The sequence below is a fragment of the Hirundo rustica genome, chromosome 12 (assembly GCF_015227805.2).
Source record: "Hirundo rustica isolate bHirRus1 chromosome 12, bHirRus1.pri.v3, whole genome shotgun sequence".
In the NCBI taxonomy this organism is placed as follows: domain Eukaryota; kingdom Metazoa; phylum Chordata; class Aves; order Passeriformes; family Hirundinidae; genus Hirundo; species Hirundo rustica.
In genome coordinates, this window is record NC_053461.1 from 7,010,117 (window position 1) to 7,029,522 (window position 19,406).

The window sequence follows — 19,406 nt, forward strand, 5'->3', positions numbered from 1 at the left end:
TACATACCATGAAATCAGGGTGCTTGTCTGTGTAGTAATTTTCTGCCAGCTAAACTTTAAAATATGAAAAACACAACAGCTTGGTAAGGACGCAGTGGATAGCTTTCAGTTAGAATTTTTCTTCATTGGAACTGCTGAAAATGGAGGACATTGGTCAGAACCGCTCTGTGAACATGTGAGATTTTGGGAGTCTCTGTCTGGGCAGCTGTTGGATGTGACACTGGAGTGTCCCTCACAGCTCCTGCCTGCCATTCCTTTGGGAGCAGTGTTGGGAAGCTCTTCCACTGGCAGATGTGGGCCTTTGACTTTTCCACGCCAGTGAAGTCAAAACCAAGAATCAACTTTATAGCATGGGCTCAATTACTGATCATACGGTTCCTAAATGACAAGAAAACAGAATAAGATCACAGTTCATGTGATTTCATTCTTCTGATATGTTTCTAGAGGATCTGTCTGTAAGGGGAACAAAACTTTGTTCAGTTGGGACAGAGAGGAATGGTTAGGCAGGAACTTTGTAAGCGTCAGACTTGGATTTAAGGTCTGTTTGGGTTTCCCACTTGTGTTGATGGAAAACAAAACTCAGCAACAGGTCTTTTTCATTTGATTCTACGGTAAAATCCATTTCAATCTGGAGTCCTCAATCTTCTCACCAGTCATGAGGGTCAGAAATGTGGGAGGTGTCACTGCTTGGGCAGATTTCAGTGTTTTGTTCTCTGCAGTCTCCTGCTGAGGCACTGCTTGGTAGTACCGCCAGAAGAAAAATATTCAGGGCAACTTTGCCTTCTCCCCTTTCTTGTTGCCTTCATGTCGGAGGAACAGAGCCCTGGGGGTGCTTGGAGCGGTTTTCAGGTGTTCTAACCTCAGTGTTGGGTGGAAAGACTGGGAAATGGTTCCCCTGCTTGGCCTTTGTCACGGATCCTTCCTGCCTGAAGCCGCTCCGTGGCCCTGAGCCTGTCTGCAGCCAGCCGCCCCTGCTGCTCTCTCCTCGCAGAGCTGCGCTGCCGCGATTGTCCCAACCTTCCGACATGCCGAGACCATGGGAGAGATTTTTAATATCAATTTCTTTATTCTCCTTGTTTCAAGATCTTGCGATGGCAATTCATCGTTCTTCAGCACAACTGAAACAAGATACTCAGTGAAATCAAAACACCTTGTAGCTCAGGGAAGGCTTTCCTTTTTACTGGGATCTTGCTGCTGTGTGAGGAGTGAGCTGAACTGTTCCCTTTTTTAGTTGTTAGGAGTTAAATTTGCATAGCAAACCGTCAGTAGGTTTGCATTTAATAGCTACAACGACATTATTATTACTTTGAGCTGTTACCATTTCCTCTAAGGTTATAGGTACTTTAACACTTGAGCACATTGAAACATAAAGGTTATGGTTAAAATGAAATGCCTTTTGAAATATAATGTTAAAAGAAACAATGTGTTTTTTATTATTGGGCTTTGTGCTCTGTGAGTTCAGCTTTTAAGGTCTGAGCAACCTTTGCTGTGGGTTTTCTTTCTTTTGTGGGTCAGGCAGGTGCACCTTTAGCAAGTGCTGGCACAGTAGCAATTTAATTTACATCATAATCTGCAGTAGTTGGTGGATTTCAAATGTGTTCTTGCTGTGGCTATAAGTAAAATGAATTAAACTTCTCCTGTTTGTAGTGCTGACTGTACAAGGGAGATAACAGTAATTTCTCAGGTGAATTTTTGTGTATTGCCAAGTTCTGAACCAAAGTGAGTTAAACAAAAATCATATTTTTAAGAAACACTTTGTGGGATGGACTGATGCTAAAGGAGAATGAGCTTCTTGTCTCAGTATTGTTTGCCCCTCTGTTCCCATGGACAGATCCTATCCCTTAGGGCTCTTCTCCCTCTTCGTGATGGAATAATGGGATGCATGTGAAGGATTGGAAATGTCTGAGCTCCTTATAGTGACCTGTGCCCACTGTGTGATCCCAGGATCCTTTAGAAGGATGTGCTGCCTGAACAATTATTCGAGACCTTAACTGGTTATTGTGGAACTGATAAATCAGAGATTGGGTGGGGGCACTGCAGTCAGGTGCTTGGAGAGACTGATTTTACCAAGTCATTTAGGAATTTGCTCAATTTCTGCTCTGGCCAATCATGTTTCCATTTCTAAGCAATCCCAAGTTTTGAAACTGCTCTCCTCCCATATGGATTTTCTTTTATTGCTTATTGAAGTAAGGAATATGTTAAGATAAATTTAAAACTTCTTTTATATGCTTATCTGGATTTCTTGCTTTCCTTCTCCTCCTGGAATGGAACTTTATTCTGGTTAAACCTGGGTGCTGTTACTTCTTTAAGATCTGTGATTATTATTTTAAATGCAAATAGTAAAAACACAACATAATGTTCCCTGGCTTTTCAGGCTCACATACACATAAAAGATGATGCAGAATGAGCTCATGTGGAAGACTGAAATATGACTCATTTTAATAGTTACTGAAGTTCATAATGTTGTACTATGTAGGAGCACAAATTTCAAATTCAAGTATTGTTTGAACATTCTCATGATTGCTCTTGCTATATGAATTCCTTGAATTACTGGGTTTGAAGGCTGTAAATTTTTTTTTTTCCAGGACTAAATTTCAAAATAGTAGCTCACATAAGTGGAACAGCTTATGTAATTTAACAAACCAAACAGACCCCAACCTTCAACTGTGATAATCTTTCAGCAGCAGTGAACTCAATCTGTGGAAAGGGGACTGTCATGTGCAAAACCAAATATTAAAGAAAACTTGATAAATAATGTAGCATTTATTAATGTTTTTGTTTGTTTCATTCCCTTCCCTGCACAGGTCAGATACTCCGCTGATCTACAAAGCTGTGCCCAGCTGGTTTGTCAGGGTGGAGCACATGGTGGAGAAGCTGCTGGAGAATAATGCCCAGTGCTACTGGTAAAGTCTCCTGCAGAAATGTTTTATTCCTTTCCCTGGGTTTGGGGGTGTAAGGCGGTGTGTGCTGGACCTCTCCAAGGCTATTTCACTGTTCATATGCTCACTCTGCTTCATATTTCCACTCTTCTTCAGCCAGTGCTACTGGGACCAGTTCTAAACAGTGTTTTGTCTCAGTTTTATCAAGGTTGATAAAATATTTCCTAGTAATTTACAGGGAAATACATGACAGGATCATTAAAACTGCCCTCCAGTCATGTTATGCAAACCTAAACAATTCAGCATGAGAGAAGCTGTAGAGGAGAATCATCCTGCAGAAGCAACGATGTGCTTTCCAAAAGGCTCCACCTGAGACAGCAATAGAGGCTTATAACTTAAATAACTTAGTGCTGTGTATATATTGTTCCAAATTAAACTAATTTTTAGGCAAGTTGTGGGGTTTTTAATCTAGTTATTACAGATAAGGTTGATTACATCATCGTAGGTGCGTTTGAAGAAAAAATCCACACCCACTCTCCCCCAAAACACCCACAAAGAGCTCAACCCAGCTGCCTTAATTGCTGTAGGTAAAGTCAGTTACACAGGTTTCAAGAAAACAATTCTACCAATGGCAAAAATGAAATCTTGACACGTACGTAGGGACTGTGAAAAATACTTGCGTGAAATTTGTGTAGAAAGCAGCAGACGAGCTTTAGATAAGAATTAAATGTGTAATTAAGTGCAGTAAAAAGGAACTGTTGGTGCTGGTGGCCTTTTAGGGAGTCAGTCCTGTGTTTGTGGTGTGTTAATAACAAAAGGACCTTATCTTCTGCACTTTCTTGAGCTGCATTTTTATTTCCCTTCCTCTCATCAATCGCTTTTGCCTGGGTGGCTGAGACCTCGCAGTGAGTGAGGAAAGCTTGGAGATTCCAACCTCATTCAGTCTTCCTGCATGAGGGCTGCAGGGAGAGCTGGGATTCCACCCCTCTCCCACCACAGTTGCCTCTTGTAACGAAGGTGACTCAGCCTTCAGTGAGCAATTACAGCTTGTGCTGCCCTTTTTTTTCACGGACAGTCGCTGGCAGTGAAATCCTCCAGGAGCGGCTTTGGCGTAACTGCTTACGTGGTCCGGGCTCTGTAAATCCTGGGATCTGTGGGAAAAGTCAGTGATGCAGAATGGAGCCTGCCCAGAGATGCTGCAGCCTGCCTTTGCCAAGCAGCACATGCCCTGTCTGGCTGTGTCAGGAGAGTTTAGGGATTAGTAAGTGTTGCTTTCTGTTTTCCATAGCAGAACATACTGTGATCCTCCTTTGGGGCAAAAATAAGCTGCAGAGGGGGTGAAAGTGTTTGTTCTTAGCTTTAATTAGCTTCCTCAAGATGCTTTTGCTGTTGGGATGACAGTAGACCTGCATACTTAATTTTCACATGAACAGAAGAAAAAAATGTAATGTTCCTGTTAAGGAAGGGCTTGAATGGATGATTTTGCTTTTGCTTTTCTGCTAAGTTAGCTCCATTCATCCAGGAGACTCTAATTAGTGAGCATTACTGATCAGTTGGAACCTGCCTCATGCCCATCTTTGGGTTTTCAGTGGTGCTTTTTGTAAGCGCTGAGTAGTGGGGATACAAGTGGAAGCAAATTTTGGAGGTGCTGTTGAAAGGTTGGGTGAGAAGAGCAGGCAATGACATCATTGGCAATTTTCAAAATGCTTGGAATTACAGGAACCGTTTGTCCTTTGGGAAATTCCCGATTCTAAACACAATTCCGTAATTGAATATAAAACTGACTCCTCAGGACTCCTCTTAAAACCATGTGTTCTCAGGGATTGTGGGAAGCTTTTTGTTGGGAATATAGCAACAAGGAGAGAATTATTAATAAACGATATGTATTTCCAGTCTGTGATTTCATAGTAATTTTAATACTGGGTAATCTTGAAGTTGGCTTTTAAAATCCAGCTTTTATAAGGAATAAGGGAGTGTTTTTGAGGTTTTCTTCCTGTGTTCTCCACTGAAGCCAGTTTTATTTGGGCTGTAGCTTCTGAAGTTGGTATTGAGACTGCTGGCCTTCTGCAGCATTCATTTATTTAAATTTTGGGAACTCCATCCTTCCCAGAACCTACTTTCTCTGCTTCTGAAGAGACCTGATCTCTGAAAGTGTCACAGGAATAATATGTAGCTTTTAAAAAAAAAATTATTTTTGGACTCTCTGGGGCTTCAGCATGTCCTGAAAATGAGAAAATTGGGGATAAATGCTTTCCAGACTATATTAACCTTTACAAAATGGGTTTGACTGTGTTGCTTTTTTTATTCCCATAAATGACTGATAGGTATATTGTCCCTTAAGAATAGCTGCCCTCTTGAGAGATACCCTTTCTGATGAAATAGATTAAACATACTTGGACAAACTTTGCAACCTGATTGCGTTTCTAATTAGTTTTTTAGTGAATTACCCAACTTAAAAGGCCACAGTCATTCAAAATTTATTAAAACCAGCAACTCTATTTTCATTTTTCAAATGAATTTAACTATCACTTCCAGTAATGGTTACATGAGTAATGTGGCAGCATTTTTGTAAAACCAGAAGCCAAGAAACCCTCTCCTCTGTCGCATCCTTATTTCAGACTGGGAATTAACTTGTGTTGGATGTTGATGAAAATGCACAATTGGAACAGTATTTAGGGGGCTATGCCTCAGCCTTTAATTGAAGTTCCTTCCTGAATGTTCTTTACTGTGCAACTGAGATTATTTAAAAGAAAACTTAAATGAAAAAGGTTTGTCTTCTGTTTGGCATTCTGGCACCCATTACTGCTGTGTTTGAGATGAAGAGGGGCAGATTTGGCTGCAGTAAAAGCCAGGCTTGTCAGACCTTGCCTTTCTGTTCTCTTGGTAAGGAGAGTTGGGTGCAGCACCAAGGCGCTGTCTGGATTTCAGCCTTAATTGTTGTCACCATCATTTTCTCAAATGGTTTGTTTGAAATGTTTGTTGAAAGAGCATTTTTTACGTACCACAGACTAAACCAGGCCACCTTAGATTATAATTACAATCTAGGACTAATTCCTCTCATCGGTGTTCGAAGTTGATGCAAATTGAGAATTTATAAGTTACTGTAAGCAATAAATCCATATAATTTATAATGAGAATTCCAAACTGCTGTAGCTCATCCTTCTGGCACTGGATGTTATATTTCTATTCTTGCAGACTGATAGAAAAGACTCTGTAGTTTGTATTTAAATACTGGCTTTAAACTTTTTTTTCTTTCCTTTCTTTCTTTTAAACCTCCCTCACTTAAAGATCTCCTTCAGTAACTCCTGAAACCTTCACCTGTAACTGTTGCCAAGTTTCTAATGCTAAAGACATTGTGCAGTTCTGACATTGTTTGCATAAGGTGAGTGTAGTGGAAAAACGAGCATCAGTGGAAGGAAAGCAGTGATGGGAGACAGGGACTTTAAAGAAGCCAAACCTTTTGTTCTGGCATCTTCTCACCACTGAAGAATTCAGGTGGTGTAATAAAGAGCTTGATGCATGGTTGAAGGTATTACTTTCCTGACTTCCATCACTTGAGCTGTTAGTTCCTGCTGGAAATGCCACCCACAACACATTTCTGTGATGAAGCTCGGGTGTGAGTTTTGCACGCGCTCCCTGCAGCTCCTGTGTGAGCCCAGGGGTCTTCTTCTGTGTCAGTCAAGCACATCAAGCTTTGGAGAAGCTTTTGATCCTGGTCATTTTCGTCTTTGACCACAAAACTGTCTCCCACGTGTGGGAAGGTGAGATGTGGTCAGGAGTGATGCCTGTTTGTGTCAGAAACCCCGAGGCTGTGCAGGGAATGGGCTCTGGAGCCCATCCATAATAGAAAGCAAATGTTGATTTTACTGAACTTGTCGTTTTTGCTCAGATGAGGAATCTGAGTCTGTAGCAGGGCAACAGAATTTTGAATCATAACAGAATCGTAGAGCAATAGAAGAAAATCAGTGATTCCTTGTTTCCTTCTTTTGCAGTTTACTTGTTTTTAAAAAGTTTAATAGGGCATTTTCTTTCTTTGTTAATATTAATAATTTCATCTGAACAGTTTTAGATGCATGGTGTGTGTAGATTTTTTTTTTCATTTTTCCTTTTCTTTAGTACCACTATGCAGTTGTAACTCTTCTTTTTGAGTCATCAGTCACACTTTTCATGCTGGGGAATCATGAATACAAACGAGATCCTCCCTCTAGTAGCAATTGTGATGTGTACAGCAACGTGTGGAGTCACTAGATGGCAACATTTCCCGAGGAAAAATCCAAATTAGTGGCATTGCCTACGGCAGGAGGTGGAAAAAATTGCTGCAGGGTTAGCCTTGTGTTTGTCTAATTCAGAGAAGGTTTTATTACTGTCTGTTGTCAGACACGGTTGAGGATTAGAAGTGAATTTGAAGGCTTGTTCACTGGATTTTGCTGCCTCTTGTTCTGCTGCGCCTTCATTTTGCTGTTTGCTTTCTGAGCCTCTCGTGCAGAGATTGCTGATGATGCCATGAATGCAGAGGTACCTTTTCAGTCCCACTGAAGGGGCACCAAAAGCTTAGGTTTTGCTTCAAAGAAAAGCTTACAGGAAATGAACCCCCCCAAATGCCAGTTCACTGAGCAACTCCAGCACCATTTTCTTGAGCAGCTAAAGAAATGAATTTGTGACATAGGCAGCGTGTCGAATGTCTGCCGCTGTCATAGGAGTGCAGATGTCTAGATATGTGTGCATTGAAATGGATCCTGAGTGCTGATGCCCTACAAAAGTACTTTGTGCCAGTAAATGTGAGAATATTCCCGAGGAAACTGTGCAGAGAGAAGAAAAGTGGAAAAGCTTCCCTTCTCCCTGGGTTGCAGGGATTGTTGCTAAGATAAGGGACTTTAGCAGCAATTAGCAGGGTGCCTGGGTCACAGAGTGGAGCTGGAGCAGGGTTTTTAGTGGGACGTGTGCCAGGATTGGAGGTCGGGGCTGTGTCCGGGAGCGCCGGTGACGGGGCTGCGCGTCTGCAGCAGCATTGCGGTCGCACCACAACGTGCTGGTTGCCATGGGAACCGGGAGAAAAAAGAGGGAAGAGAAACGTTGGGAGATCAAAATGATGGAGAGCACAGTTCACGTAGCCCCTGAAAGCTGCACCACAAGCAGGAGATGCGGCGGTGGAGGTAGCCCAGGCTCGCGTGGCGTTGCACCGTTCAGCGGCTCTGCCAGGCTGAGGAGCTGGGGCTGCTGCAGTGGAAATTCTGCCTGGCACACGCTGACCTTTCCTCCCTTCCCCTCTCCTCCCTCCCGCCTCCCCCCCATGTTTAATTAGGTCCGTGATATAGATTGGCGCTAATTAAAGTGTCAAAAGGGCAGGATTAGTTGCTTATTTTATCTCTTTGAATTAAAAACCATTAAAAATCAATTTGAGGGCATGTTGAAGGAGGCTTGTTATTAGAGTAAATTAACATAATGGAATTTAAGCCTTTGTCTTCTAAGGGTTGGTTAATGTTTAAAAAGAAAGCCAAATTCTACACCTAAAATAAACCCCTCAGTTGGTATGCTAGGAATTTAAATAAATCTGGACATATTTAGATGACATAGAATAACTACTTTGTCACCTTTGGTGTTGCTGATACAGCTCAGCTATTTTCTGGAAGAGTAACTTTTCCAGACTTAAAGCTGATTCCTCATTTCAGTTTTAAGTTACCAGCTTGCCAAAGACAGGACAGATCTGGGACCATCCTCTCAGAACCAAAGCTGTATTAGAGTTCTTAATCTGGTATTAGGTGCCCTAATTCCCACTACTTAAGGTAGCATTCTGTTTATCAACTTTATAGTCTTAACTCCTTTAATTAGCAATTATGAAGTAAATCTTAGCCAATACCTAAAGGTGCTGTGGTTTTGCAGAGAGTATCATGAATAAAACTATCTGGTGAGAAGAACAATGAAGAGTAAGAAAGGAAGGATTAGCCTATCTTTATGTAATATCTGAAACAGCTTTTAATGTTGAGCTGATGATAGACCACGAGGCTTGTGCAGGGGCAGTGTTTTATTTATTTTAATCCCAGTGCTGTTTGTGATTACAGAGAGGAGGGATGGTGCTGCTTTGAGACAGTTACTGCATCCCATGACTGGGGCACGGTGAGCCAGCCCAGAGCACATCTGAGCTCGCAGATGGAATGAGGAGCTGAGTTCAGTATTTGCAGTTGTGTTAGGAGCACAAGAAATAGGCTTCAAAATATATCTACAGAAAAGGAATGATGGCTTTGTCCTTTTAATACGTTTCCTTCTGGATTATGTAATAATTTAGAATTTTTTTATTTGCATCCTGTACATTTTTCCTCTGGAGACAAGAGTCAGAGAGCAAATTTATTCATTTTATTTGATGTTGTTCCTTGAATATTCATTGGTGGTGGGAACCCACTGGTTCAGCCTGTGGTAGCTCACTGTCAGCAGACTCAGTCCTGCTCTGGGATTGATGGTGGTCAATAGTTGCTGTTTTCAAATCCATGCCCACGTTGCTTGTGTGACTTGAGTGCTGAATGGTGCATAGACTGAGAAGGCAAAGAAGATGGTTCCTGCTGTAATAAGTTAATAAATATTGTTAAAAGACTGGGTTTTGTTTTGCTCTCTGTGAGCTTTTTTAGCTTGTCAAATGGAATTTTTATTTTAGACACTAAAAAAATGAGTAGCTACCAAGAAAGGATGTGGGAGTTGACTATGCAGAGGACTTAGCAATGCGGGAATGTAGCAAAACCCCACATCTGCTTCAAAAATAGGAAGAAACAGTCAAAAATGGATGTGGAAATTTGCAGCAAATGAATAATTTTCATTATCTCTAACTTGTATGATAGAGTTTTGATGTTGGGAAAGTAAGACAGAACGTTCAAACAGGTTGAAACTGATGTATCGATTCAAAATCTTCCTAATTTATGATTTAGCAAAACAATATTTGTTCCTTTGTGTTGTGAAGTTCAGTTCCTTGAACCTTCCAGCTGCTGCAGCGTCTGCATCTTGGAGTTTATTGAGTGCCCTGTCCTGGGTGCCAAAAGGAGAAATTGCAATTGTCCCACACTGTTCCACACCCATGAATCAAGAGGTCCCTGACCTGCTGAGGCAGCAGTCTCCTTAACCTTGCTAAATGTCAGAGAAAGAAGTATGAAATCCTATCTGTGTCGTTTTGCAGAGAAGGTCAAACAAATTGTAGGCCAGTTGGGAAATAAAAAAAAAGAAACTCTTTCTTACAGCTCAGTTTGAGGAGCTGCGGCACGATGGCTTTGGGAGAGAAGTGTCTGCTTTGATTTTTCACTTGCAGCCTCATGGAACTGTTGGGTGCTGGATTTTCTCTGAAATGTGGAGGTGTCCAGTGCCAGTCCAGGGGACTCTGCTGGTGTCACACAACTGCAAACTCAGGAACCTGAGATTTGTTCTTTCAGGCTAAAGGGGGGGTTGTGATGGATGTGGGGTTAAATGTGAAAAACATGTGCATTGGCATATGGGAGAGGGCTTTACATTTATCTTCCAGATGCTTTGTGTAGATGGAAGAGTAAAAAAATGCTTCCTCAACTAATATGTGCCTGTGGCAGGATGATGTCTTTATGAAAATTTAACAGGAGAAATATACTGAGAAAATTTCTAAGAGTAGGATTAAAAGAAACTGAAAAACTCTATAGGAAAACGAAGCTGGAATTGTTGTAAATAAAGATCTGGTCTTAGTAACAGCATCATTGAGATACTATTTTTTTTTCCCAGCCTAATCAAATATTTAAGTAGAAGGTACCTCTGATTTTATTTTTTTTTCCCTTGTGACGTGTAGGTAAGTGTTAAACTGAGATAACCGGAACTAAATCTAGTGAGAATAAGTAGAAGAAGTGTGCTCCAGGTTTGAAGGGCTGTGCCTGGCACGGCTCTTCCTGCTGCAGATCCCTCTTGCAGCTTGATCCCAGCTGGAGGCTGTGCTGCCCTTGGGCAACACCCACGGGGCAGCATCTCTGCAGTGGCAAACCCCAGCTGCTTGGAGTAACGCTTCATTTGAGTGATGGGCTCTGCATGGGTGTGAGATGCAGGCTCTCTCTGTTTGATTCGATGCCTGTGCCAGCGCTATTCCTGCGTTGTACCTCTAAAGAGCCATGGATCATTGTTGCGAGTGTGCTTCGTAGGAGACAAAGCGGTTTGTGTTTTATGTTCCACTGAAAACTGGCAGCAGGGTCAGACAGTTTTACCAGGAGAGGTAAATTATATGCTTTCACAGCTCGGAGAGAGAGATCACACCACATACATTTTTGTGGTTAATGTCCACTTTGGGGATAAAATTAATTTTTCGTGCGTGTTTTGAGGAAGCAGAGTTGAAACTCTTAGCATTTTAATGTCATTGGGGGATTGTCTCGGCCTCTAGCTATGTTAAATGGGACTAATCATTTCAGCTAATCAGTGTCTAACAACTTCTGAAAAATGGAAACTAGTTTAGGAGTGATGTAAAGAGAAGTTTTCCACATTAGTGGAATGCTGGGCAAATGCTAATGAACTTTGTGCAGTTTCCACTTGTGTTTGGAGAGAGGGTCTCCTAAGGTCAGCGCAGAAAGTTAATAGTAATGAGTCCCACGCTGAACCAAATTGGGAAAGCCTGTGTATGTTTCTAAATTTCAAAGCAGGGCTTTCAGATGTCATGTGAAACATGAGTCACTGAGTTTGTTTAAATTTTTTTTATATTAGATTTTTGTTCGAGAAGTGTTACGGGAGACAACTTTGCAGCCGAAAGTAACTCCAGAAATAGTGAGGGAAGCTGTGGAACTTCAGGCTGATATTTGGTGAGGCTTCTAAGGATAGTTTTTATCCTCTTGAGACAACACTGGCATCAAGAAGCCTTTAGATCTCCACATGGCTTCATCATGGGTAAAACTTTAAAAAAAGAGTGGCTTTTATTTTCATCAGTAGTTTTCTGCCTCCCCCCCCCCCGAGTTATTTAAAAAATCTCTTGCTGCTGGGCCAGATCCTACCTCAATGTGTCATGTGAATCCATTCTTTTAATTTTTCCTCCAAAGGAACCTTTCATCTCTGTTACTCTTGGGACTGATCTCTGATTAAAAATCTTCTTCAGAAAGAAATACTTGACAAGAGGACCAAGAGCTTCAGGAAGAAAAGGTGGAAGAGACCCCGTGTGCTTTGTTAGTTTGGCTGCTCCCCCTTTGGAAGCTGTGGCTCTCCTAATCCAGCTCAAACTTTGGGAAGGGCCTTTCTAGTTAGACTGGAAAAATAAACCCAGCAAAACTTGCCAAGGGTTGCTCAAAGCTCAGTTCCAGAGCTACTTTATTCTTGTGAGCTGCTCATTCACAGCTTCTGTGTGTCTGACACTCTCTTGAGGTTGCTCTTTCTGCGAGTTTCATTTGAATTTGGTCTTTTTAAATGCACCTTTTGGCATGAAGGGAGCATATTGTTGTCTGTGAAACCCACTGCTTTACTTCATCTGCACATAATCATTGGATAACTAGTTAATTGTTTGTTTACATCCTGGGAGAAAATGGTTCTAATGGTTCTAATCAAGCCACCAGGCCACTTAGCACAAGCAGGAACCTCGAAGGGCGTGGGGTTCTGGTGTTAACCTTTGAGCTTCAAGACACTTTCATACAGTAAAAACTTGTCTTTAGCATCCCTCAGTGCTCATTAGTGCTCAAAATGAGGTTTTAGTGAGGTTTGATAGGGTTCTGTGGTTGGGGGGCGTGTTTTGTTTCTTAATTGGGTAATTCAAAGTGAGATGGTAAATAGCTTGGAAAGGATTTTTTGTATGATCTGCCAACCTGAGTGATGTGCATGTACCTGGATGCCCACATGTAATCCAAGGTGCCTTTTAATGCTCTTGCTCCAGGCTTTTCAATCGTGGGAATTTCATTCAACCCCAAAATCAGTGGCTGTTCCTTTTTCTCTGTGTAATTTAAGCAGTAGTGTTGTGATCACCCTTAGCCATAATCCTCCACTGCTGGACTGTCCTGAGGACTTTGGCCATTGTTTCATCCCTGATGAATCTATTTCATGTTACACATGTTTTCCTGAGTCACTTCTGAGTAAAATAAATAGGGTGTTTTTCACTTTGGCAGCTTACCTGGAGTGTTGTGTCTTTTGGCAGCGCTTCCATCGGCCTTACAGCAGCCAGTGCAGTAACGTGAATGTGCTCCAATGAACTCCTTTGGTGGATAAAATCAAATATAACCAGCTTTCTTTTAAGTGGAACGTAGGGATGCATTAATACTTGGAGGTTTTTTTGGCACAGGGTTCCAGATTTCGTGAGGGAGAAGCGCTTTGGGAACTGGCTGAAGGACGCCCGAGACTGGGCCATCTCTCGGAACCGCTACTGGGGGACCCCCATCCCTCTGTGGGTCAGCGAGGATTTGGAAGAGGTGAGTGAGGAGAATGAAAGGTTCCAGCTGGCAAAACCCCTGTCTGAGCATGTTGTTTGCTTATTTTGGTGTATCTTTGGCTGCTGCAGCCTGAAGTCCCATTTGCATGTTTTAACGGCGTATCTATATAACCCATCTTTGGGTGTATAATAGGTGATAGATCCGTGCACGTTTTTGGGTGCATTCGTGTGCCTGTACAGGTTTTCTTTGCTTTTACTTGAGAACTTGCAGGCGTTTTTTCTTGGTTTTTACATTTAAATTAATCTTGTCTTTCCCAGAAGAATTTGCAGTGATGGCAGATCTAAAGGAAATAATAAATGCAGTGAGAAAATGGCAAGGAGGAGATTTTTTTTGTTGTTGTTGTAGTAAAAAGACTCCTTTAAGTCTGCTTTTGAAATTCTGGTGGTTGGTTACTTCAAGCCAAATGAGTTGCTGAAGGCATAAAAACAAGTCCACCACAGCAGAGCAGCGAAGATACACATTTGTAGTGCCACAAATGTGAATATAGGAGACTGTAGAAATAGGAATCTAGTGGAATGATGAAAATGTGTAGTGGGAATGTTACAAATGAGTTTTGCCAAGTTGTAAGGTACCCTGCATTGGTACAATAATGCAGAGGGCACGAGTGAACACTTGACAGAATTTGGATGGTTTTAACACTCTTTCTGAAGGTAAAGTGGGTTTGGGGTGTTTTTCTGGGGTTTTTTTTTGCCTTGGGTTAGTTTCATTAGACAAGCATGATGAGCCTTCCTCATGCTGGAAGTAGGAAATGATGATCAATGTCAGGATGTCCAGGGAAGGTAAATACTGATGGCAGCATCCCAAGCCTTTATTTTTATCTCTCTTGATTTGAAAAAGTTTTACTCTTCATTTTAGACCTGAAAGACCTCGAGTAGGAAAACATCTGCTAGAGAAGTATTTTATGATCTTAAACTTGCCATTGCTTAGATGTGCACCATAAAGCATTTTTTATTTCCTCTTGGCTGGAAATCTTGGTAGGCAGTGAGATACTGGGAGAGGGAGGGAGCTACTCCTGCAATTAGGATTTAAGTATCTAAGCAAGCCTTGGCATTTGGGTTCTGTTTGTGCTGAGCGTCTGTAAATTACTGGCAAACCAAGTGCTTCTGTCTCTCATATAACAGTTAAAAGTTGAGTTTGAAGGCTGACAATTCATACACACTTTTTTCACTTTCATCCAACATCTCTAAGTCCCTTGTTTGATAGAACAATTTTTTTTTTTAGGTAATAAAAAGGCTTTCAGTGTTGTGCCTGGGTATTTCATTCTACAACTGAAAAGGATTGTGTAAAGGTTTCATTACTTCCACTCCTTGCCTCTAATAATATTTCATTTTCTGTCCAGTCTCCCCATATTTGTATTCCTGTGTGTACTGATTTTTTTGCTTTTCTAGGTTTGATTTGTTAGTTTTTAATAACAAAATGATGTCTAACTTGGAAGATTGACCTTTCCTTTGAAACGAGCTGCAAATATTCCTCAGGGCTCAGTGTTCTGAATAATGATAGAAATACCAACACGTCTATTATTTCTATCCGTAGTTGTTAGACATTTATTTGCTCCAGAGCCTGAATATTGTGCTTTAATAGCTGAGTACAGCTTCTGAACCGAGCTAAATTTCAAGTTAGGATATTTTTTTTTAAAATACTCACTCTTTTTGGTGTGTGAGATAACGGCTTGAAAAACAAATGGGGCTGGAAGTGATGTGGAACTTAAAGCCTAGGTGACATCTGCTCTCCCAGTGATGATATTCCCTGAGAATTCCTTGACTCCAGTGTTACTGCAGCCTCTTCACGCCTTGCTCTCAGAAGAACACTTTGTTGCACGCAATTATGCTTTGCATGTTAAATGCTGGAGAAGTAATAACAATTCCTTATTTAAGATACAGCAAGGTGAATTAATTGGTATTAAAGTGAATTTTATTACAGATCAATAACTGGTTTTGCACAGTTTTATTTTCATTTTCTTTTAGCGTAATTATCAGGTAGAGACAGATAACGGGAGTTAAATTTTGGAGCTGGTGTTTATTGGCACATTTTTTGCAGACGGTTTATCATTTTAAGCTTTCAAATTCCAGCGATTTCCTCGGTGGAGGAACACATCTCATTTAGATTAGATAATAAAATTTTTTAATAAAACGCCCAAGTTGGTAAAGCAGATACGGGCTCATTTTACAGGACTTGCATGCAAATGACAGTGTTCACTATTCAGCGATGTTGTGGAAGTGCCCTGATGATTTCCTGGCTTGTCACTCATGGAAACCCTGCCCTGGGCTGGGTGTCCTCAGCCTTGCCCAGCACGATGGGATGGCTCTGGCTCTGGCTCTGCTCTCCTGAGGGTGAGGGAACTCTGCAGGTGCATTTCTGGGCTGCATTAAGGCCACTTCTGGCCATTTCTTCTCCTATTTAATATTCCTGAGATGCTTTCTGGGGGTCCCAGCCCATCCTGCTGACACCCTGTGTGGGCTCCTTCCTTTCTGTGGGCACTCCTTCCTCAGGTTTGGTACTGAACAGAGCTGAAATGGCAAAGCCACAAAACCAAACGTTTTTATTTAGCGGGGACTGCAGGGACAGGAACATTGAGATCCATGAATGCTGCTGGATTGACATGGACATCCTGCTGACGTGGAGAATCCTGGATCTAATGTTCATTTATTTTGTCAGCAGGGGTTAGTTAACCTTGACCTCTGGTTTCACTTCAGGTCTTGGAGGTGCTGGCACAGCCTGTCTGTCGCAGTCTTTGCTGCTGTGAAATGTTGGTGGAGCTGGTTTTGTAGGTGATGTGAACCCTAAAATGGAGGAGGAGGCTCCTGAAGGGATGTGTCCAGAGCAGGAGCTTTAATTGGAGAGCGTCAGGCTGTGTGTGCTCCTTGCAGGAAGAGCGGGTGTGGCCTGATGAGGCCTGGAATTTGGTTAGCATCTGTTTGCTGCATTCTCCTCTGGCCTTCCAGTATCTAATGAGCTTCCCTTGGGACAGAGGAGCTCCTTCCCTCTGCCTCGGACAGAAGCAGGCTTATTCACTGGGGGAGATCTGTGTTCCTCTGGGGGTCGGTGGATTTGTCACGTGAACTTGGGTTTATTTCTTCCATCAGTGATTTCTGGGTGCAGTTTTGCATCAATATTCAGAATTTTGCTTCAGCGTTGGAGTACTTGTTCAAAAAGCACCAAATAATGAGCAGCTTTTCTCCCAGGGCTTCGTGTGAAAGTATATTCAAATACAAAGGTTACTGAAGGTGAAGTAATTGGTGTATCCAAGGGCATTTTTTTACCCATTTCTCTATTAAGACCTTTTCTTCCTCCAGCAGTGCTGAAGTAAGCACCTGCTGCTGCTCACTTTAGCCTGTGTGCTTACTTATGGGGCCACATGAATGAAGAACACATCTGGGTTAAAAATAGTTTGTTGACTGTGATGTATTTTTACCTGGGATCAATCCCCTGGTGTAGTTTGAGTGCATTCTGCAGGCTGTTGTACCTGGCTGGTGGAATCATTGTCCTGCCTGGCTCCCTACAGGAAAAAAGAGACAGATAAGCAATGAAAACATTACATTTCCAAAGTACTTTAACAATGGAAGATGGTGATTAGTAATGCAGATCAACACTTCAATCAGACTGGGAAAATCATGTCTTAAAACCCAAATCAGACTGAGCTGCTGTATTTTCTGTAATTCATGAGTTTTTTGAAATTAAATCCACCAAAACCTTTCAGTTAGTCACAATTTCCATGTGTATACATATACATATGTTTAAGACTAGCGATAGGACTTAAGCAGTGCACTGATTTTTTGTATTTTAAGAGCAATGTACAAAGTTATTTAACGTGAAAAACGTCTGGCCTATTTACAGCTTCTTCATGGTGCTACATTTACCTCCTTCCCTGTCAGAGCTGCCAACCCCTGGGGTTTTTCCAGGGCAATTCTAAATGGGAAGGATGGCATGTGGGACAGCACCTCCAAAATCCAGGCTTGTACTGCAGCCTGTGGCTCGTGAGTCCTGCCAGGTGAGAGAGGTCACAGCCCTCTGCAAGGCTCAATTGGAGTAAAACCCAAAGCAAAGAAAGCTTTGCTTTTCTGCTTTCTCATACAGTTTTTCAGAATCGTTGTTTCACGATGTCAGTGCAAGTCTGGTGTGGAAATCTGTATTTTTCTTAATAGTGTATTGATGCAAGGAAGCCAAGGAAAGTCTTTCTCAGCAACCCCTTTGGTAGCTGTGACACTTTCTTCACTTGAAATAAAAAGCTTTTAACATGTACAGTTTAGTCTACCTGGGATGGAACACTTATGGATAATGAGCAGCTTATTTTAGGGGAGGAGCCTGGGATCTGAAACTCCTATTTGTGTAAAAGTCAGTCATTGAATTTTCAGAGGTTGTGTCTGGTTTGGAGAAGCCCCCTCCCCCCAAATCCCACATTTTTTGATAACCGCTGCTTCCAAGTCTCCAGTTCTTGTAACATGAATTGTATTAAATCAAGGCAGTGGTCTCTAACATCATTTGAGAAAAGAAAGGCCTGTACAAATTTTCTATTGTTTTTTCAGCTCTGTCAACAACTACAAGAGATATTGCAAGTCTCTTGTCTGATATGAAAAAAAGAAATAGCTGCTGTGTGCAAATAACTGGCTAAGATTCTTGAATTTCTCCTACAGGTGGTTTGTGTTGGTTCAATGGCAGAACTGGAGGAGCTGTCTGGAGTGAAAGTCACGGATCTCCATCGAGAAAGGTGGGTCACATACTCTTCAGTGGGTACCAGAAATAGGTTAGCAGACATAAACAAACCCTGGGGGTTTTTGTCCAAATCCTGGGAAAGAGATTTAGGGAAAAGTTGTAACAGGACTTGTGATTAACACATACCTGCTGAAAAACACTTGGTGAACACTGTTGATCTAAAAATTACAGAGGCTGTCAAAGGAAATGCTTTGAAGGACCTTTTTGAAGAGTCATTAAAATGTTTTTGGTGCTGGTGAGGCTACACCTCAAGTGCTGTGTCCAGCTCTGGCCCCTCAGTTTAGGATGGACACTGAGTGCTGTGTCCAGCTCTGACCCCTCAGTTCAGGATGGACATTGAGTGCTGTGTCCAGCTCTGTCCCCTCAGTTTGGGATGGACACTGAGTGCTGTGCCCAGCTCTGTCCCTCAGTTCAGGATGGACACTGAGTGCTGTGTCCAGCTCTGTCCCCTCAGTTTAGGAAGGACACTGAGTGCTGTGCCCAGCTCTAACCCCTCAGTTTAGGATGGACACTGAGTGCTGTGTCCAGCTCTGACCCCTCAGTTCAGGATGGACATTGAGTGCTGTGTCCAGCTCTGTCCCCTCAGTTTAGGATGGACATTGAGTGCTGTGCCCAGCTCTGTCCCCTCAGTTTAGGATGGACACTGAGTGCTGTGTCCAGCTCTGTCCCCTCAGTTTAGGAAGGACACTGAGTGCCGTGTCCAGTTCTGTCCCCTCAGTTTAGGATGGACACTGAGTGCTGTGCCCAGCTCTGTCCCCTCAGTTTAGGATGGACACTGAGTGCTGTGCCCAGCTCTGACCCCTCAGTTCAGGATGGACACTGAGTGCTGTGTCCAGTTTAGGATGGACACTGAGTGCTGTGCCCAGCTCTGTCCCCTCAGTTTAGGAAGGACACTGAGTGCTGTGCCCAGCTCTGTCCCTCAGTTTAGGAAGGACACTGAGTGCTGTGCCCAGCTCTAACCCCTCAGTTTAGGAAGGACACTGAGTGCTGTGCCCAGCTCTGTCCCTCAGTTTAGGAAGGACACTGAGTGCTGTGCCCAGCTCTAACCCCTCAGTTTAGGATGGACACTGAGTGCTGTGTCCAGCTCTGTCCCCTCAGTTTAGGAAGGACACTGAGTGCTGTGTCCAGCTCTGACCCCTCAGTTCAGGATGGACATTGAGTGCTGTGTCCAGTTTAGGATGGACACTGAGTGCTGTGCCCAGCTCTGGCCCCTCCGTTTAGGAAGGACATTGAGACACTTGAGTGCATCCAGAGGAGGCAACGAGGCTGGTGAGGGACTTGCAGCACAAACCCTATGAGGAACAGCTGAGGGAGCTGGGGTTGTTCAGCCTGGAGAAAAGGAGACTCAGAGGTGACCTGATCACTCTCTACAACTCCTTGAAGGGTGGCTGTGCTCAGGTGGGGTTGGTCTCTTTCTCCAGACAGAATGAGA

The 19,406-nt window shown here is 42.5% G+C and overlaps 1 protein-coding gene across 3 annotated transcripts in view; it reads left to right on the plus strand.

Annotated features, from left to right (window-relative positions):
• The window catches only part of IARS1 (isoleucyl-tRNA synthetase 1), a 92,974-nt gene that overhangs the window by 32,700 nt on the left and 40,868 nt on the right, over positions 1 to 19,406 (plus strand). For all 3 annotated transcript variants that reach the window (XM_040075989.2, XM_040075987.1, XM_040075988.2), the window contains exons 14-16: positions 2,805 to 2,903; positions 13,117 to 13,243; positions 17,896 to 17,969. In XM_040075989.2, the coding sequence (XP_039931923.1) occupies positions 2,805 to 2,903; positions 13,117 to 13,243; positions 17,896 to 17,969 (300 nt within the window). The remainder of the gene's footprint in view (positions 1 to 2,804; positions 2,904 to 13,116; positions 13,244 to 17,895; positions 17,970 to 19,406) is intronic.